The sequence below is a fragment of the Geotrypetes seraphini genome, chromosome 16 (genome assembly GCF_902459505.1).
Source record: "Geotrypetes seraphini chromosome 16, aGeoSer1.1, whole genome shotgun sequence".
Taxonomy (NCBI): domain Eukaryota; kingdom Metazoa; phylum Chordata; class Amphibia; order Gymnophiona; family Dermophiidae; genus Geotrypetes; species Geotrypetes seraphini.
Genome location: NC_047099.1, coordinates 13,173,193 through 13,195,508, shown reverse-complemented (window position 1 = coordinate 13,195,508; position 22,316 = coordinate 13,173,193). Strand labels below are relative to the sequence as shown.

Below are 22,316 nucleotides of genomic sequence, written 5' to 3'. Positions count from 1 at the left end.
ACATTAAAACAAATTACATACTTACATATTAAACCAAATTGCATCTGACATACTGTACACGTTGCATCAACGACGAATATCATTTAAGGCAAAATCTGGTGAAACTCTAACATACATCAAAGTATAAAATTGCATAAGGCAAACAAGATTTCTTAATAACAGACATCATTTTGCCAGATAAAACAGACCAGACTGTCGAACACTCAGCACTCAACAGTCATCACCCCTTCTCCCTCAGCCTAACTCAAAACCTATATTTCATCTTACAGAACAGGTGTTCATCCTGATCAGCTGAGCCAGCAGGGCTCTGCCAGCTCAGCTGATCAGAGATTCCCTCGCCACAATCAGTTTGGCCGGCTGTGTCTAGTTTTAGTTACTTTCGTCAGTATGTGGTAGAGGACCCTTGAAAACATTTAACTTTGTTTGGAAGTATCAAATCTAAATACAGATATCCTGCACAAAACACAGCAGACCATGACCCTTGTCATAAAGACATAATATTTTTTTAGATATCCATATCTGGTTTTATAAAATCAAGATTTGAACATTCATGAAATATGGACATCTAAATGCCAGTTTTCAGACATCCAAAACAGGAATTGAGCTTCTAAAATGACTACAATAGGCATCAAAGGGTCTTGGTAAAACAGTACCTGGGCAGCCCTCTTAAACCAGGCAGTTTGTTTTAAAATTACTGATTTAAAACATATATAAGTATACAAAAGCATTTATGAATCCAAAAATTTAACTAGTCACACAAGCAAAGAACCTGGTCCAGATGGAAGTGTGGGGAAAAAATCTACAGAATTGTTTTGAGTTTATGACCAGAACTAGATGCATTATTTAGGCAAAATATCTACTTAATTTTTTTTTTTTTAATTCTTTTCAGATAATTTTTTCTCAGAGTTGAGAAAATTGAAAAATTTTTTACAGACATTTCAACCATTTGCCCATATACAAAATTATATTGTTACAAGTTGCAGGACTGGCTATAACTGATTAATTATGTGACTCTTCAATTTATTTCTACTACATCTTAATCTGATCCCTTTCGGTGAAAGACTAGTGCACTATCTGACTAGGATGCCCCATAGTGATTTTTGTTCTTGTTATCAACTTTTTAAGGGCATTCTTTACTTCCTTATTTCTGAGGCTATAGATGATGGGGTTTAACATAGGAGTCACGACACAGTAAAACACAGCTGTCACTTTGTCCACATCTAAGGAACTTTCAGCTTGTGGCCTTACATACATGAAGATAACTGTCCCATAGTAGAGAATAACCACCATGAGGTGAGAGGCACAGGTAGAAAAGGCTTTTTTGCGGCCTACAGATGAGTTAATTTTCAATATAGTTGAGACAATGTGGCCATAAGACACAGCGATCAGAAAAAATGTTCCAACAACCATTACGATTGCTGTGATCATATTGAACTTTTGAAGTTGGCGGGTATCAGAGCAGGACAGTTGTACTAGGGGAGAAACATCGCAAAAGAAATGGTTAATGATATTGGATGAACAGAAGGGCAATCTAGATATCAGTATTGTTGGTGTCAAAATACATATGAAACCACTGAACCAGCAGCCAATAATCAGCTGGAGGCAAACTCCTTTGCTCATGAGAATGGCGTAACGCAAGGGATTGCATATGGCTACATAACGATCATAAGACATGGCTGTCAAGAGAAAAGTCTCAACACCCCCCAAAGATAAAACAAAATATAACTGCACAATGCACCCAATGAAAGAGATGGTTCCTCTTTCAGATAATAAGTCTGCTAGTATTTTAGGAATAGTTGATGTTGTGTACCAGAATTCTACGAAGGAGAGGTTGCTGATGAATAAATACATGGGAGTATGAAGACGGATATCAGACCTTATGACTGTGATAATGATCACATTACCCATACAGATGACTATGTAGATGAATAAGAAGGTTATAAAGAGGATAATTCGAGTCTTCAGGGTTCCTGTGAATCCAACAATGATAAACTCCCTTACTGTAGTGATGTTTTCTCTTTCCATTTGTACTGTTTGAATTACTGTAGCTGTAAATATATAATAAAAAATATAAAAGAAAAGAAAAAAAAACGAGAACCACATGATCACTGAAATTCTATGTACATATGTGGATGAACAATAAATTAAGTCCCCTTTTACAAGGCTGCGCAACCAAGTGCCGCTCGGCAAATGCTCCAATGCCCGTTCTATTCCTATAGGCTTCGGAGCATTTGACATGCCAGGCTCTGCTCAACTACAATTATTCCAGTCTGCATTTGCGATGGAAATGTGTTGAAAAAAAAATTAAGACCAAACTGAAACACCCATTGGGATCCTTTTACTAAGGTGCGCTAGTGCATCTTTGCGCGCGCTAAAGGCTAACGCGTGGCAACGCGTCCATAGGATATAATGGATGCGTTAGCACACGTTAGCATTTAGCGTGCACTAAGACGCACTAGAGCGCCTTAGTAAAAGGAGCCCTTTATTTACAACCATGTAAAGTGGACCCTAAAAACAAACCCGACATGGACCATGTTTTGCCTGTATCAGGAGTCATGAAAAATTAAAAATATAAATTGTAATAACAATAATAAAAACATTAATCAAATATAGGACCTTAAATGTATATACATAAATATATTAAGGGCTCCTTTTTCGGAAGCCGTGTTAGCAGTTTAATGTGCCTGCTAATTTGCCGGCCGTGCTAGCCGCTACCGCCTCCTCTTGGCTAGCGTGGGCTAAAAAGGAGCCCTAGAATTATGTAATAAGAAATTCAATGCATATTTCAACATAAATATAAAAATGATCCATATCACCAATGAGGTCTATAAAATAATAAATTCCCCTCCCCCCCATTTTACAAAACCACAAAAGCATTTTTTAGCGCCAGCCGGCATGCTGAATGCTGTGCGCTGCTCTGAATTCTATGAGCGTCGGAACAGCACACGGCTGGTGCTAAAAAACACTTTTGCAGTTTTGTAAAAGGGAAGGGTGGGGGGGATTGATGAAATTTACATTTAAAAACTGCAAGGGACATACCTTAAAAAATTCACTCAACAGATAGCCAAAAAACCCAGAACCTATCTAACCTGCCGTGACGCTATCGCGGCTGGCCGGAGATAAAAAAAACTAAAAAACTAATGCAGCTAATTTTTATTGAACATGAGAAAATACAAATAATATGAAAAATGGTACACACATATATATAATTATATAAACAAACAATCAATAATAAATTGAAACAATTTCAATCTTACAAACCCATTGATCACCAGCCATTCAACCACCCACCAAATGGAGGGTTAAAATGATTGCTCATGTATGTCTGTAAGATCAATGTGCTTTTCTTAGATTATTATAGATTTGTGTTTTGCACTGTTGTTGTTTGAAAAATCAATAAAGATAAAAAAAAAAACCCCACCAAAAAAGCCTAATGCAGCTTCGTAAAAGGGGGCCTCAATTAATTAAGGAAGTACTCATGATGGAATAATAGTAAAAATATTTAGTACATAAGGCCCTCATTTTTGAGTAGTAAAACATATAAAAAATACTGCGTAGGAATAAAAACCAAACAAATGTAAAGTGATTGCCTCATAAGAAAATAGTTAAAGAAAAATATAAATCAGATGCTTATGTAGCATTGTGATTGTCAGCCTTGCTGAGAACCACCTAAATAATTTCAAAAGATATGCAAACTCATTGCGTAAAACATTCTGAAAAACTATGAGCACTGGGATTGTCAGCATGATATATTTAGCAAACTAAAGTGAAAGGTGTCAGGTCAAAAGTGCGCCGGGACAAAGGCGCGCACAGACAATTGAGTGCAGCGCGGAGGCACGCGCCGCAGAAAATTACTGTTTTTAGGGCTCCGATGGGGGTGGTGTGGGGGGGAACCCCCCACTTTACTTAATAGAGATCGCGCCGCATTGTGGGGGCGTTGTGGGGTTGTAACCCCCCACATTTTACTGAAAACTTCACTTTTTCCCTGTTTTTAGGGAAAAAGTTTAGTTTACAGTAAAATGTGGAGGGTTACAACCCCCCAAACCCCCACAACGCCGGCGCGATCTCTATTAAGTAAACTGGGGGGGCTCCCCAACAAAAACCCCCATCGGAGCTCCTAAAAACTGTAATTTTCTTCGGCGCGCGCCTCCGTCTTGCACTAAGTTGTCGGCGCGCGCCTTTGTCTTTCACAGGGTTGTCTATGAACCAAAGTGAAGGGAATGTTTCAACCATTCTTAACTAAATGTAATGCCAAGTGTGTTTCTCTGTACTGAATGAATGTGAAACCATAGAAAGAAAATCAACTACTATTTACCAACTTATAAGTTTGAGCCTTTGATTCATACATATCATCCGCTATAATAATTCCCTTAGCGCGCATGCGCACTTCAAACCTGGTGGCTCCATGGCCGGCAGAGAAATTGTATTGTAAGAAGAAGAGAAGTTGGTAAAGCGTTCGGCGCGTACATTCGATTTGCTGCGCGTGGCGGTTTACTTTACTCAGCAGCAGTTATTCTGTGCCGTTTGCCGCTTGATTAAAAAAAAAAAGATAAAAAAAGGTAGGTGGGAGAAGGGGCACAATAATTGACATCCCCCCTAACATCACCAATATTCCCCCGACATCCCGGACCTCCCCCAACATCCCTCTGACATCTGCACACACACACAGAAGGGCAGGGGCCAAACAGACGGGACATTGACAGACTGACAGAAAAGGTGACACATACACAGAAGGACAGGAGGTCAGGGAGAGAGGTTGAAAGAAAATAAAACAGAGAGTGGACAAGGAGAGAGTGACACACAGAAAAAAAAGACATACAGCGGCCAAGGAGACAGACAGCAAAAAAAGACATACAGACAGATAGTGGCCAAGTAGACAGACAGCAAAAAAAGGCAGACAGCGGTCAAGGACAGACAGCAAAAAAAGACAGACAGCGGCCAAAGAGACAGACAGCAAAAAAAAGACAGACAGACAGATAGCGGCCAAGTAGACAGACAGCAAAAAAAGACAGACAGCGGCCAAGGAGACAGACAGCAAAAAAAAGACAGACAGACAAATAACGGCCAAGTAGACAGACAGCAAAAAAATGACAGAGAGCGGCCAAGGAGACAGACAGTAAAAAAAAGATAGACAGACAGCGGCCAAGGAGACAGACAGCAAAAAAAGACAGACAGCAGCCAAGGAGATAGACAGCAAAAAAAAAAAGAAGACATACAGTAGCCAAGGAGATAGTCAGCAAATGGAGACAGACAGACATACAGTGGCCAAGGAGACAGACAGCAAAAAAAGACAGACAGCAAATAAAGACAGACAGACAGCAGCCAAGGAGACAGACAGCAAAAAAAGAAAGACAGACAGACAGCGGCAAAGGAGCGAGAGAAAGAAAGAAAGACAGACACACACATCTAATCTAGCACCCGTTAATGTAACGGGCTTAAAGACTAGTGTGTAATAATAACTGTGTGAATGAGATATAACTGTCACTCCACGATGATATCGAGACAACTGAAGTGTACTGATGGAGTTACCAGGCAAAAAAAGCCTTTCTGCTAATGCAAACTCATGTGTGATTTAATTAAATAGTTAAACTTAAGTGTGAAAACCTTTCAGTGCCAAAAAGGAAGGTGTGTAGTGCTGTGTATAACAACAGATGGAATAAGAAAAAAGTGAAACTTCATACATAATTATAAATCTAAAATGCTTACTTGTATGGCGTCTTGACAGCTGTTACCAAACTGACATGAAAGCGTCTGGATGCATTAATTTTGTCGGACTCCTGATGCAGGTTTTCCAGCCAAAACACAGTCTGTGTTGTGTGCGGTTTTAGGTTCCACTTTACATGGTTGCAATTAAAGTGTATTTCAGCTTGAAGATCTGGTCTTCTCTGGTCCTTTCACACTTGCCTTGGTTTAGTGAAGAGCTTGTTAATTTTCTTTTGTGGATTAAAGAAAAATATGAACTTTTTGAAATGTTAACCATTTACATATTCTATTTGGCAGAAAATTCTAAATTACTATCCCCCTTACCTCATCAAAACACACTTTAATTATTTTATTTAATTATTTATTTATTTTTAATTACTTTTATTTGTTATAGATTATAATTTGATTGAATATAGGTGCTATTATAGTGTAATTTGATTGTATAATATGTTGCACTTATTTTTTGCTTCAAAATGAATAAAGATTTTTTTTAAAAATTCTTAGAATATGAAAACAGTATTTCTGATGAGATGGACTGTGTTGGGAGCTATTTTCTTTCTTTAGATTTCACTTCCTTCTTGTGCTTTAGCCACATAGTTGTCCATTCCAAGCTCCTTGAAGTATGGTGGATTGTCTTTACCAAGCAGCAACACAACGGGGAAACGAAGGATCAAAACAGTCGATGGCATTCAACTCCATATCTTTATTGTGCAAGAGGACTCAACATGAACTTGCTTTGCCAACTAGGCCTGCATCAGGAGTTGAAAAATATAAAATAAATTGTATAATATCTCTAACATACATGAAAATATATAAAACCAGCCCCTGGGGTTAAAAAACAACTAAGCTGACTTTCACTTTTTAGGCACATTAAAGAAATCAACAGTATTCTCAGAAATATGTACAGCATCCATATCTGATCTAAAGTGTCCAGAATCACAAATATGCGCTCTGATCATTATTATTATTTTTCTTATCAAAGAGTCTTTTACTTCTAATTCTGTTCTCTATCAAAGAGGAAATATCTACTCACCTCTTCACAATATTAATACTTTGTGTTGTTCAGATTTCCTTTTCTTTGATTCCTTTGTGTCTTCTTTTAATTAACTTTCTGGGTTATCTTCTCTTTCTAACCCAGTATGTTTATGTTATTAATGGTTTAGATTTTTCACTTAAATATCTCTGTCATGATGCTTCATTTTGGTATCTCTCTGAGCTTTATCTGCCATATAAATTTGATTGTGAAGGATAAGAACATTAGTCAGATACTATAAAACCCTGTCCTCGTCCCCAAGCCTCTACCATTTCTTTGAAAAAGCTTTGTAATAATTTCAAACAACTACCAAAAACAGTGAGGCTGTTGCCTGATTATCCTACTGCCTATGTACCTTTGACCTTACTGGACAGCATCAACCTGGCTGGTTTTAGTCTATTGACACCAACCTGTTTATCCAATGCCCTGCACTGTCACAGTTTCATGCTTCCATTGGCAAACCACATAAATTCTTCTCTGGCTTCTGGTCATGAGCAATGCAATAATGAAAATAGTTGGCTATTAGGGTTTTTCCCCTTAAGTGCATATGAGACAATATGAACCAACTCTTTGTAGTCAATAAAGACTCTTCCATTTGAAGATAAGCTAAATCATATGGCAAGGTGAAGTCCAAGGTACTCACAGCATGGAACAATGAAAGGCTGAGTGAACACACCAATGCTGTTTTAATTCTGGAAAAATATTATCTTAACAATATTAGATGAAATGCTTACTTATTACTTATATTTTAAGCTTTCAGTTTCATACTACTTCAAATGTTCAGAAGACAAAGTTCCTGAAACCAAACCACTGTAGCCAAAATGCATTCCTGACTCATTTCCTTAACTCAATGGTACTTTCCCTTTCATCCATTATATTCAGTAATGAGAGAAAGAGAAAGAGAGAACAAAGGTTATATACAGACATGCACACAAATCACTGCTCCCAATCCACAACTCTACAATAGTTCTTCAAAATATGTTTCTCTTTTCTAAACAAGACAATTACCGTAACCATTAGATCTTTTCAACACATCTCATGAGTCTTGGTCACAGATGACTATGTATACCCTATAGATTTACTTAACTTTTTTAGCAAAACAAGACAGCCATTAATGAAGATTTACGTTGTCGTCATGTAATGATAGTTGACAACCAGTTAGTACGAGAAACCTTTACTAAACCACATTAGGAAAAGAACTTTGGATTCTGTAAATACCGCATTGTCGATGGCCACCTTAAAAGTGGCTACTGATTGTGTTTCTTTTTTTTAATTCTTTATTGATTTTTAAAACTTACAATAACTGTAACAGTATATAACATCATTTTATACTTAAATACATCACTTAATAGTCTATCAAAATCTACTTCAGAATCCATATCCCTCCCTCCCCTATATTCAACTTGCATTCATAAGAAAACCAAAATACCCCCCTACCCCCTCAATCACGCGCCAATGAAAGAGAATTGTACCTCCAGCACAGACCGGCACTGAAAATGCAGGCCAGGGTTTTCCAGACCTACATTTTCAGCACCCATCTTTGAAATGAATTGCCTCCGTTGGTGCCTACCGACACCTAATGCCACTTCCAGCGTTAGCCATGCCTATATTGGCATTTCAGATGGGAAATGTAGGTGCCCATATCGCATCTACAGAGGTGCCTAAGTACAAATTAGGTGTGATTTTAGACACTACTACACTCAATTCTCCATCAAAACCTTGGCCTATATTACCAGTGTCTATGTTTGTTGGTAGCTGCAATTTTGGTAATGGTGCCTACATGTGATTGAAGTGTGGCTAGTACTATTTCTATAGGTGACGGTTGATAGAGGTGCCGTTTCCAGAATATGACCCTTAGTTTTATCAAGGGTCTTAGTGCCTATCAAGGTTATCTAAGCAGTTTTACAATCAGGTACTCAAGCATTTTCCCTATCTGTCCTGGTAGCTTCACAACCTATCCTAACACACCTGGGGAAATGGAGGAGTGAACGACTTGCCCAGAATCACAAGGAGCAGTGTTGGGTTTGAACTCACAACCTCAGGGTGCTAAGGCTTTAGCTCTAACCACTAGGCCACTCCCTCCTCCTTCTTAATGTGGTAGTTTTTTGGAGACCATATCTGTAGTTTGGAGAGCCTGACCAAATTCTATTCCCTTTCAATGTTGTTTGCAGGTTGTCATCATCATCATTACATTACATTGGTGTCTTCTTTCCCGCCAATACCTTTCAGTTCTAGGCAGTTTACAACAAGAGTTGGCCTGGGCATTTCCAGGGAGAATACATGGTTAATAGGTGTAGTATGCGTCAGGATCTGTGGAGGGTCGATCGGGTTTAGTTAGATCATTTGGCAAATTTCTTGAATAGAAAAGTTTTAAGTTCTTTCCTGAATGTTTTGTAGTAAAACACTAAGGGGCTCATAATCGAAACAGAAAAATGTCTAAAAACCGGCCTAAATCGGCACTTGGAAGATCAGTAACAAAAGACATCCAAGTGCTGATAATCAAACAGGGTTTTAGACGTATTTATAAACGACTTAGGCTTTCACAGTGCTGCTGAAAGAACAGACCTAAAAGGAACTTTTTAGGAGGAGTGGTGAGGGCGGAATTTGGGCGGGACATGGGCCATGCTAGACTTAGTCATACTGCATGTATAACCGAAGGTTTTCCAACACTGCCTAGACAGAACTTGGACATTGTGACTTAGGCCATCTAAAACCAGGTCTAAGTCCACAAAAGGTATCCAAAGTGACCAGATACGCACTGCAGACACAAATTACAGACCTCCACACACAGCCCGAGTGATCACTGACCTACCCCCATAAAAAACTTAATAACAACTTTACATATCTGCCTCCAGAACATCAGCACCTGGGAGCCTGGCATAGGAAAGCCTAGTAGAGCTGCACAGAGGTGGCTTAAGTGGTCTTGGGGGTGGGTTAGTGAACCATGGAGAGGAGGACCCAGGACCATAAGCCACTCTAATCACTGCATTCATGTAGCAACATGTGCACCCCCCCCCAAAAAAAAAACCCTCCCTTTTGTACTGCCATTTAAGTAGCTCCTGCAGTCATAAGGGCTATTGGGGTGGTAGATAGGTGGGTCTAGTAGATTCTGGGGGTGTTTTGGGGGGCTCACTATGACCTATAAGGGAGCTGTTGTGAGATGTTTATGTGGCACCCATTTTGTGAAGTTCACAGCAGTAAGGTGCCCCACTACTCTGTTGCCATGTCAGTAGAGAATAACACAGGGAAAAAAAATCTGTTCCCGTCAATGGCCTGTCCCCAGACCACCATCACCGCCATCCCCTTCACCGCCCCATCCCCGCTGTCCCCTTCACCGCTCCATCCCTGTCCCTGCCGTCCCCTTCACCGCCCCGTCCCCATCCCCGCAGCATTCATACAATCCTCAGTACTGCCAATATTTAGCTTATTCCTTCCTTATAAATCAAAGTTCTGGCTGTTGAACTAGAGAAAGAGATGTTCTGCTGCCAGGACTTTGTTTATAAATTTAATATAAAAAAAAAGAAAAGAAAAGAAATAAATATAATTTTTTTTCTACTTTTGTTCGGTTTCTACTTTCCTCATCTTCTCATTCAATTCCTTCCATCCACTGTCTGTCTTCTCTCTGCATCTTCCATTTGCTCTGTTACTGTGCCTCTCCCTTCACCCCCTCCCCCCCAATTGGTCTGGCACCCATCTTCTTCCCTCCGATCCCCCATAGTCTGGCATCTGTGTCTTCTTCCCTGCCAGCATCTTCTCCCCACTCTCTGTTCCCTATTTCCCTTCAGCGACTGTTCCTACTCATCCCCCCTTCCACAGTTCCCTTCAGCGTCTGTTCTTCTCCACCCCACCTTTCCTCTCTTTCTCCCTCCCTGCCCCTTACCTTTGTGGTGCTTTCACCCCCCCCCCCCCTGCAGCCATAGCTCCTGCTGCCAGAGAGGTCAATCTGCCTCTGACCCTGGTATCTCATCAAAATCCATATCTAGTTCCCCAGGGGACCCAGCTTGAGCAAGAGAGAGTCCAGGGTTGTAGGTCTGTACTCCTTCCTCCTCCTCATCATCAAAAACCACCCTGTGCTGTTGGCAACAAAAGACAATGAGAAAAGAGTAAAGGGAAAAAAAAAAAAAAAGAAAGCGTTCGACAATTTTCATTTAATCATTGCTACATGATTCTCCCCCATAGCTACACAAAATTCCTCCTGCATAGACGTCACTGCTATGCAATATTGCCATATAAAATATTCCCTTGCAGAGGGAACACCTCTTGGCCGCTTCCGCCATGCACGTGGTGTGCCCGCCCCCCCGACAATTTAAATACTTTGCTATGCCCTAACATATCGCATTCAACTTCTCATATTTATTATTTCTATAATGTTACCAGATGCACACTGCACTGTATATTAAAATTAGGTAAAAAAGTCAGAGAAAAAGAATGTTTTAAGATCTATCTCTTAAAGATATTTGTAACCTGAGATATGCTGATAGAAGATTCCAGAGTGTGGTGTTCTAAGCGGAAAAGTTAGACTAACGGGTGATGTCAGAAATCATTTCACAGATGGTATGGGGCTACTAGGTGGTTCTGATCAATGGGTCTAAGAATTCGGGGGGACAGTAAGATGTCAGGTATCTCATCAAATAAAGGGGAGAATAAAGGTATGGATTTTGAAAAGGAGAAGTAGAATTTTGGAGGTGCTCTGTTGTAAAATAGGAAGCCGGTGTGCAGATTTTAGGAAGGGTGTAATGTGGCCAAATTTGTAGCGACTGGTGATGAGTTTAATTGCTATATTTTGAATGTGTTGCAGTCATTTGCAGTCTTTGACCCTAAAGTCTTTATATAAAAAAATAGACAATAGTCTAGGGCAGGGGTAGGCAATTCCGGTACCTGAGAGCCACAGGCAGATCAGGCTTTCAGGATATCCACAATAAATATGCATGAGATAGATTTGCATCTCAAGGAGGCAGTGCATGCAAATCCATCTCATATTGTGGCCTATGGCACTTGAGGTCCGGACTTGCCTATCCCTGGTTTAGGTGGTTAATCATTTAGGAGTGGACTAAAACATTTACACACATGCTTTTTTACAAAACCACGTTAGGCTTTTTTTATTACCGGCTACGGAGGTATTAGCTCATATAATTCCTTTGAGCACTGGAGCTAATTCCGCCACAGCCAGCAATAAAAAAGCCTAACATGGCTTCAGAAAAGGGGACTTTAGTGCAAAGGGATGTAGAAGGTTATGGATGGACCAAATAAAATGAGCTTTTCACAAAAGATATTATGCATTAATTTAAGTGAAAGTGTTACCATTTATTATTACTGATTTTTCATTATATCTGAGTCATTTTGGCTTTTCACAACAGAAGACATTAGAGATGTAAATCTGAGTGTGAAGTGACCCCAAGTACTCATGCATAGGTATATCACAGAACATGATGGATAAGGATAATGTTCGATTCTGGTTTTTGCTGAAGAGCAGACTGAAAACCCACCTTTTTAATATAGCTTTCAATCCTTAACACTACACCTCTGATGTCATAATGCCTCATTCCAGCAATAAGAGCCAACCTCATCAGTGATGTTACAACGTCTTGATTGTCCTGAACTCCCCTCTGCCCTCCAACCCAGCCATCAGATTACCCATTCCCCTTAACTGTATCCATGACATCCTAGATTGTAAGCTGTTTCAAGCAGGGACTTTCTTACTCTTTGTGACACTGTGCAGCACTGCGTGCATCTGGTAGCACTTTATAAATGTTTAGCAAGGCAGGCATGACCTAGGATGATGTTTTGGCCCAAGGGTCCGTGAGCGAGATCGCGCGCTGACACTTGCTACACCTCTTAAAGCCTGTAGCAGGCTGGGACATAGGCGTAAAAATAGCTGCCGCAAATTCGAAGCTTGCAGGCTGCGGCCGAGTGGCCCGTCCCGGAAAACGAACGGAAGAAGACAAAATTTTTTTATTTTTTGAACTAAAATAAAAGAAACAAAATGAAACAGCGATTCATGAATAAAAAACCACCAACCGCGGTTGAGAGAAGGCAAAAAGTGAACGACGTTAAACGCAGAGAGTCAAAGACGGACTTCTCGGCTCCGCGGAAAACTGAGAATTGAGGAGACGCGCCCTGTGCTGGGTGGGAAGGCACTCACGCATGCATGGTGTGGGCGACTCAAAACTTTGAGTTTCTTCAAGCAAGTCTGCTTGTGAGGCGTCCGCATCCGGGCTCCGTCGGATGACGTCACCCATATGTGAGAATACCTGTCTGCTTGTCCTGGGATAAAAATATTTAATAGTAGTCCTAGTAGTAGTTGAAGTGAGTTTGATTTGGCCAGGTTAAGAAGTGCTATTATTAGCAAGCCATAATATTAGGTGTATGAGTCTGTTGTTGAAGGATGAGACGTGGACCGAATTAGAAGGATCTAAGGTGCATAGAATTTGAATGTCATCAGCATAAACATAAGTAGTAAAGTCCAGCGATTGAAGAATAATGAGTAGTGGTGATAGGATGGAACCTAGTGGGACACCTGAAGGTAGGGTGAATGGTGATGAAGTAGTAGAACCAAAGTAGACTGTGAATGAATGGTTAGTTAAGTTGTTTTGACCATGCATGCTCCTAATTTCCACAAATCATCCCTTTCCCTAATAAATTTCAAGTTAAAAAAATTGAAATTATATATATATAAGATCCCTCACAAATTGAAGGTATTTTAAAATACATATCACACCATTCATTGATAACTGAGTTCCTGCTGCCTACCCAAGTGGTAACTTTCTCAAGAAAGTCAAGGAGAGACTATCATCCTTCTCTGGAGTATTTTGTTATTGTTCTTAATAAAAAACATGACTTACTGTACTTCAGTAATTCCAAGAAGCAAATGTTCTGTATCTTTCAACAGACTGAGCTGCGAGCATCTTCCCTTGGTGATTATACTAAGCCAACGTAGTGTTGCTGCTTATATCGCTATCACTCCCCGATTGCTAGGGTGTGGTTCCTTCCTCTGGGCTATTATTATTATTGCTAGCTTAAACAAAAATCTACCGTGCTTTTAGTTACAAAAGTTACAAAGCTGACACAAATCAGCATAGACATGAAGAAATAAGAAGAAGAAAGAAAATACAATTATCAACTTGTAGATTTTCTTCTGATTGGAAGATTCATGTTGACATCAGTTTGGAAAGGTTTTCCAAATGTGAATCTTTGGAAGTTATTCCTTAAAATGGTTGATGAAAAGATTCACTTTAGAAAGTTCAATTTGCTTTTGTTAATTTAACATGCAAACACACAATAAACAAAGTGCTGTCCCAAACTCATAAGGAAGTTATACAATGACAACACAAGAATAAATGGCAAAAACAATTTTACTCTTTATAGAACTCAAATTGCCCTTGAACTTTTCATGAATCACAGTTGAGTACTCCAATCACAAGACAGGACGAAGAAACCCCCAACCTGCTGTTACACCATGGTCGGCTCTCACTCTGACATCACTTCCTGGACCTGCTCCTAGGAAGTGACATCAGAGGAAAAGCCGACGCTCGTGAGACAGCAGCTTGGGGATCGCTGCTCATGCCAGGAACATTACAGAGATATGAGGGAAGGGAAGCGGTATGTGCACGGCAGGAGGGGGCTGGGAAGGAACATCTGGAGGTGGGGCCACTGTCCTGGGTGCCTCTCACCTTCACTACACCACTGGTTCTGAAGTGGGCAATTATAGTCCTCAAGGACCACAACCTAGTTGGGTTTTAAAGATTTCCCAATGGATGAGCAAGAGGCTTGCCCCATGTTTTTTCAATAGCAGACTATGGATTTTTCCTCCAGGAAATTGTATAAACCATTCTTAAAACCAGCTACACTATCTGCTCTAACGACAATATCTGGCAATGTGTTCCAGAGCTTAACTATTCTTCGAGTGAAAAAATATTTCCTCCTATTGGTTTTAAAAGTATTCCCCTGTAACTTCATCAAGTCTTTGCTATTTTTGATGGAGTGAAAAATCGATTTACTTGTAATCGTTCTACTCCACTCAGAATTTTGTAGACTTCAATTATATCTCCCCTCAGCCGTCTCTTTTCCAAGCTGAAAAGCCATAACCAGTCTTCTAATTTCCTAAGGTCTGCCTGAAATTTTTCACACTCTGCATGCGTTTTAATAACTTTGAACATAGAAACATGATGGCAGATAAAGGCCAAATGACCCATCTAGTCTGCCCATCCACAGTAACCATTACACTCTTTCTCTCTCTGAGAGATTCCATGTGCCTAACCCAGGCCTTCTTCAATTCATGACACAGTCTCTGTTTCCACCACCTCTTTCGGGAGACTGTTCCATGCATCTACCACCCTTTATGTATAAAAGTATTTCCTCAGATTACTCCGGAGCCTATCACCTCTTAACTTCATCCTATGCCCTCTCATTGCAGAGTTTCCTTTCAAATGAAAGAGACTCGACTCATGCACATTTATATTACGTAGGTATTTAAACGTCTCTATGATATCTCCCGTCTTTCCTCCAAAGTATACAGATTGAGATCTTTAAGTCTGTCCCCATATGCCTTATTAAGAAGACCACACACCATTTTAGTAGCCTTCCTCTGGACCGACTCCATCCTTTTTATATCTTTTTGAAGGTGCGGCCTCCAGAATTGAACACAATATTCTACATGAGGTCGCACCAGAGTCTTATACAGAGGCATCAATATCTTCTTTTCCTACTGACCATACCTCTCCCTATACAAGTTAGCATCCTTCTAGCTTTCACCGTCACCTTTTCAACCTGTTTGGCCACCTTAAGATCATCACATACAACCACACCCAAGTCCCGTTCTTCTGTTGTGCACATAAGCTCTTCCCCCCTAAACTGTATCGTTCCCTCAGGTTTTTGCATCCTAAATGCATGATCTTGCATTTCTTAGCATTAAACTTTAGCTGCCAAATTTCAAACCATTCTTCAAGATTTGTCAGTTCTTTCTTCATGTTATACACACCATCCGGCTTGTCTACTCTATTTCAGATTTTGGGTATCATCCGCAAAGAGGAAAATCTTACCTTTAGCAATATAATTTACATTACATTAGTGATTTCTATTCTGCCATTATCTTGCAGTTCAAGGCAAATTACATATGAGTTGTCAGGACATTTAGGAGTACATTAGGAGTTGTGTGGACATTTTCGGAGATGCTAAAGGGTGAACTGGATTGCAAATGTGGCTTAAGATGGATCTTGCTGTGTTAGCTTGTCTTTATATAGTTTTTGAAAAGCAGGGTTTTTATTTCTTTTTTTTTTTAAGGTTTTGTAGTCTGCGGTCAAGATCAGTAAATTGGAGAGTTGGTGGTCGAGTTTTGCTGCTTGGGTGGCTAGTAGGTCATCGTACATTTTTTTTTTGTTTGACATTTTTGATTGGAGGGTGCATGAATGGTGCATGGGTTCTCCTATGTCTGGTTGTGGTGGTTTGAATTAGTCGGTTGTTCCAGTAGAATGGGCTGTCTCCGTTTATGGCTTTGAATAGTAGGCAGTAGAATTTGAAGAGTATTCTTGCTTGTATTGGGAGCCAGTGTGAGTCGAGGTATTCTGCTGTGATGTGGTCGTATTTCCTCAGTGAGTAAATAAGTCTTAGAGCTGTATTTTGTACTGTTTGTAGTTGTTTTATCATGGTTGCGGAGCAAGGGAGATTGAGGATGTTGCAATAGTCTAGTAGGCCTAAGACTAGGAATTGAACCACTAGCTGGAATTGTTTTCTGTCGAAGAATTTTCAAACTTGTCAGGTTTCTCATGACTGCAAATGATTTTTGTATTTTTTTGTTGATTTATGACTGCAAGGTACAGCCTTTGTCTATCAGCATTCCCAGAAGTTTTAGAGTGGGTTGAATGGGGTATGTGATAGAGTTTATTACAAGGTTTGTTAAGGTTGGGGATTTGCTATTTTCGAGGAGGATGAATTTTGTTTTGTCAGGATTTAGTTTCAGTTTGTGCTCTTTCATCTAGTGTTCTGTGCAGCGTGTCTGTCATGGAGGGCTCTGGTTGGTCAAAAGAAAGGAGGATGGTGATGTCGTCTGCGTAGCTCTAAGAGGTCAGGCTAGTTTGTCAAGGCAGGTGCCGAGAGAAGTAATGTATAAGTCGAAGAGTGTGGGAGATAAAGGTGATCCTTGGGGTACGCCACAGGTATTGGACCATGGTTAAAAAAAACAGGCCCAAGAACAAAACCTTGAGGCACACCATTGTTAATATCCCTTTCCTCAGAGCAATCTCCATTGATCACTACCCTCTGTCACCTTCCACTCAACCAGTTCCTGACCCAGCCCATAACTTTGGGACCCATCCCAAGGGCATCAGTTTATTTATTATACGTCTGTATGGAACACTGTCAAAGGCTTTGCTAAAATCTAAATACACCCCATCTAGTGAACATCCTCTATCCAATTCTCTGGTCATCCAGTCAAAGAAATTGATCAGATTTGTCTGACAAGACCTATCTCTAGCGAATCCATCTTGCCTCCAGTCCTGTAATCCACAGAATTTCAGAAACTTCACTATTCTCTGTTTTAAAAACATTTCCATTAATTTGCTTACCACAGGGTTCAGACTTACCTGCTTGTAATTCCCTACTTCTTCCTTACTTTCACTTTTGTGGAGAGGCATCACATCTGCCCTTCTCCAATCCTCCGGTACCACTAATGACTCTAGAGACTCATTGAAAAGGTCAGTCATTGGAGCTACCAGAACTTCCCTAAGTTCCTTCAGCACCCTCGGATGTACACCATCCAGCCCCATCACTTTGTCTACCTTTATTTTAGCTAGTTCCTCACGAACACAACCCTCTGAAAATCAATCAGGGTCTATTGCTACTCCATCCCTATTCATGTTTGTCTTCTGCAGTCCTGCTCCCGGCGCTTCAGCCGTGAACACAGAACAGAAATATCTGTTAAGCAATCTGTTATCAGCTTCTACAAATTCCTCCCCTTCACCTTTTAGTCTCACAATGCCACTTTTGCACTTCTTCCTATCACTAATATATCTAAAAAATGTCTTGTCTCCTCATTTTACCATGTCAGCTATTTTTTCTTCCATTTGCATCTTTGCTTTCCTGACTACACGACCAGCTTCTATAAACTTTTCCAGATATTTTTGCCTGTCTTCCTCTTTCTACAATCTTTTTTAATTTATGAAAGCTAACTTCCTCAGCTACTACGTTTGAAAACCAAAGCAGCCTTCTTTTCCTCTTACTTTTACTCACTTGCCTAACAAAACAGTTTGCCACCCTTACAATCACTCTTTTCAGTTTTGCCCGCATCTCCACTCCTTCCAGAAGTTCCCACCCAGTAACAATTTCTTGACGTAAACCCCCATCCGAACAAAGTTAGTTTTTTTAAAGTCTAGAACCTTTGCTTTTGAATGAGCCCTTTCTATACCCATCTTAATATTAAACCATACCATGCAGTGATCACTGGATGCCAGATGATCACGCACTGTAACATCAGAAACACTTTCCCCGTTTGTAAGCACTAAGTCCAGTATGACCCCATCCTGCGTGGGTTCCATTACCAACTGCTGGAACAGTTCTCCTTGTAAAGAATCCAGGATCTGCAAATTTGATCACCTCACTTGTTATTCCAATTTCTAGATTATATATAAATAAGTTAAATAGCACCGGTCCCAGTACAGATCCCTGCAGCACTCCACTGTTTACTCTTTTCCATTGGGAAAAATGACCATTTAACCCTACCCAGTTTTCTATCCAATAATCAATTCCTAATCCACAACTGATCTTTGACACCTATCTCATGACTTTTTAATTTTCTCAGGAGCCTCTCATGAGGAACTTTGTTGAAGAAGGTGTAAGAGATCTACCTGAACCGGAAATGGTTTTCAAGGATGATGATGATGCAGAGAAACTGAAATAAATCTTAGTGAATCTGGAAGATGTACTAAGTCAAATCGACAAGTTAAAACGTGAATAATCACCTGGACCAGATAGTTCTAAAAGATAGTTCTAAAAGTTCTAAAAGAACTCAAACATTAAATTTCTGTAACCTGTCACTGAAATAGTCTATAGTGTCTGAAGACTGGAGGGTGGCCAATGTTATGCCGATGTTTAAAAATGTTCCAGGGGAGATCTTGGAAATTACAGACCAGCAAGACTGACTTCAATGCTGGGTATAATAGTGGAAACATTATAATAAAAAATAAAATTGTGGAATTCTTAAACAAACATGATTTAATGAGACAGAGCCAGCATGGGTTCAGCCGAGGGAGATCTTGCCTCACCAATTTGCTTGACTTTGTTAAGTGTGAATAAACATGTGGATAAAGGTGAGCCAGTTAATGTGGTGTATCTAGATTTTCAGAAAGCTTTTGACAAAGTTCCTCCCAAGAAAATTAGAGTCATGGGATAGGAGACTGTTTAGTTGTGGATTAGGAATTGGATATCAGATAGAAAACAGAGGGTAGGGTTAAATGGCCATTTTTCTAAACAGAGGAGGATAAATAGTGAAGTGAAACAGGGATCAGTACTTGGACCAGTGCTATTTAACTTATTTATAAATAATCTGTAAATTGGAATGACGAGTGAGGTGATTAAATTTGCAGATGACACTAAAGTACTCAAAGTTGTTAAAACACATGTAGATCATGAAAAACTGCAGGCAGACCTTATGAAATTGGAAGACTGGGCATCCAAATGGCAATTGAAATTTAATGTGAACAAATGGAAAGTGATGCACATTGGGAAGAATAACCTAAATCATAGTTACCAGATGCTAGGGTCCACCTTGGGGGTCAGCGCCCAATAAAAAATCTAGGTGTCATTGTAGACAGTGAAACCTTCTGTCCAATATGCAGCGGCAGTCAAAAATGCAAACACAATGCTAGGAAGTATTAGAAAAGGGATGGTTAAAAAGACGATGAATGTTGTAATGCCTCCATGGTATGACCTCACCTTGAGTATTGCATTCAATTCTGGTCGCCTTATCTCAAAAAAAGATATAGTGGCCACTGTTCCCTCTAAGCTGAGCAGGTGTCCTCCAGCTGCATTGCTACCACTAGGGGGTGGAATATTTTCAGTCGCTAAGGACAGGTATGTTCCCTGGAGTCCTGCAGAACTTGCCTGTCCCTCACAATTGAAAAATGTGACAGTGAAACAGCACCCTCTATTGGTGAGACTGTGGGTGGAGGACTCCTGCTCAGCTTAGAGGGAACACTCGATGAAGTTACAGGGAAATGCTTTTAAAACCAATAGGAGGAAATATTTTTTTTCACTCAGAGAACAGTTAAGCTCTGGAATGCATTGCCAGAGGTTATGGTAAGAGCAGTAAATGTAGATGGTTTTAAAAAAGGTTTGAGACAGACACGGGGTAGCATGGAATGTTGGTACTTTGGGGGTGGTTTGCTAGGTACTGTTGACCTGGAATGGCCGCTGTGGGGACAGGATGATGGGCTAGATGGACCATTGGTCTGACCCAGTGGAGTTGTTCTTATGCACTTAACCTTTCTGTAAAAAATATTTGTTGATTTTAGTATGCTATCCTATTTATATTTTTTCTGAATGCACAGTCTTCAGAACTGTGCATCCATCCTGCTGGGAATGTTATTGTTGGTGGGGTTGCCAGCAGGAGGGAGTGAGCATCCTTCCTGCCAGGGATGTTGGGGGAGGGGGCGCCAGTAAGAGGGAGTGGGCAGGGTTTTCCATGCCTACATTTCTTGCACCTACCTCTGACGTGAATCAAGCCTCCAGCGGTGCTGACTAGTGCCTAATGCCACACCTATACTTGCATAATGCACCAGTAGGCGCCTCTGGAGACATGATTCACGTCAAAGGCAGGTGCCAGAAATGTAGGCATGGAAAACTCTGGCCTACATTTCTGGTGCCTATCTTTGCCAGAGGCACATTTCTCTAAATGGTGCCAAGGCATGATTGGCATATGATCGATGGCTGCTTTTAAAGTGGCCACCAATAGTGCCATTTAGAGATCTGGCAGTTCATGTCTTCACCTCTGAAATTAGAAGAACATATTCTCTGTTAGCTACTCCCCTGTTCAATAATTCCTAACCACTTTTAGCATGCCATGTTGGGCTAGAATAATATCTCTAGCAGTGGTCCATCTGTAACACTGCCTTGGAAGTACCCTGGGAAGATCATTCTAAGATGCTCACTCCAGAGCTAGAGGTGACAATCCCAGCTCTTTCTGTCCAATAATTGTCAATAGATCTGTCCTCTGGGAATTTGTCTGAAGCTTTTTTACACTCTGCTACACTATTAACCTAAACAATATACTTCAACAACAAATTCCACAGCTTGAGTGTGCATTGATTGAAAAAAATATTCCTGGTTAATTTCATGGAGAATCCCCCAGTTCGAGCATAATTTGAAAGAGTAAAGAACCATTCACTCTCTTTTAACTTGCTCGGTCTGTTCATGATTTGATCCCTTTTTCATACATCTAATAATAGAGTACACTTCTCCCTCGGTATTCGAGGGGATAGGGGTAGAGCTGGACCGCGAATTGAGAAAAAACACAAATATCTTCTCATCCGGCTCTGACCCACCCTTGCCTCCCTCCCCCCGGCATCCTGGCCTTACCTGGTGGTCTAGCAGGCTTTTGGGGCAGGAGCGATCTTCCTATGCTCCTGCCCCGTGCAGATCGTCAATAGGCAATGACTGCCGTGAGTTCCCGTAATCTCTCGAGACTACGACAGGAGCTCACGGCAGCCATTTCCTATTGGCGATCTACACGGGGCAAGAGCGTAGGAAGATTGCTCCTGCTCCGAAAGCCTGCTAGACCACCAGGTTATGGCCAGGATGCCAGGAGGAAGGCTGGAGAGAGGTGGGAAGATGCTAAACTATGGGGGGGGGGGGTTCCCCTCCCCCTCAAAAAAATCACAAATATGTGAAATCACGAGTGTCAAAACTGCGAATGGGGACGGGAAAGTGTATGTCATTTTCCAATCTTAACATTCTACCGGTCTATACATTATCAAACATTTTCTCAAATAGTCAGATATAGTTTTGTAAAAACTTTGAATTATTTTCAAATTATATTTGAAATGTAATTGGGATACAATGCAGTTTCAATAAAACTGGAGTAATATGCTCAAAGCGGGATTTTCCCATCAGAATACAATGCTCTTACTTTTCAAATTCATTTCAGCACTCTTACCTTTTTTATTCAGTTACTTAGTTCAATATTCTCGCCAGCTGGCTGGCTTTTTAAAGATGCTTTTCAATAAACCGGCTTTATTATACTTGAGGGTAGGAAGTGGAGGTTCACTGAAATAGGTGGAATCTGTTCTTTGAAATATGTGGGTACTTGTTTCCCATCCTGTGTATATTAAACCTATACCCGATTTTATTTACTGTTTTATTTTTTAATATTGTATTTTATACTGCCTTTTTCCCTAATGTATTAATGTCTAGTAGTATTTTATGTGATGTATGTGGATTTTATTATTTTTATTCAATATTGTTATTTGTTGTAAATCGCATCGAAATATGATTTTGCGATCAAATCAAAGAATTTATTAAACTTGAAACTTGCTCTTTACCTCAATCGCTATTAACTGTTTCTTCATTTAACCCCCTTTTACAAAACTGCAAA

General features: G+C 40.3%; 1 protein-coding gene across 2 annotated transcripts; it reads right to left on the bottom strand.

The window, feature by feature from the left end:
- Nucleotides 1–229: 229 nt before the first annotated feature.
- LOC117350554 (olfactory receptor 5F1-like) lies at nt 230–21,969 on the bottom strand. 2 transcript variants are annotated; one of them, XM_033924872.1, is made up of 3 exons: nt 21,879–21,969; nt 5,707–5,933; nt 230–2,048 (listed from the first exon to the last, which is right to left on the bottom strand). In XM_033924872.1, exon 3 carries the CDS (start codon nt 2,023–2,025, stop codon nt 1,063–1,065), a length of 963 nt encoding a protein of 320 aa, XP_033780763.1. In that variant the 5' UTR covers nt 2,026–2,048; nt 5,707–5,933; nt 21,879–21,969; the 3' UTR covers nt 230–1,062. The 2 variants fall into 2 exon arrangements, with proteins under 2 accessions (XP_033780763.1, XP_033780762.1); XM_033924871.1 differs by lacking the exon at nt 21,879–21,969 and adding an exon at nt 6,737–6,921.
- Between the last annotated feature and the right edge of the window lie 347 nt (nt 21,970–22,316).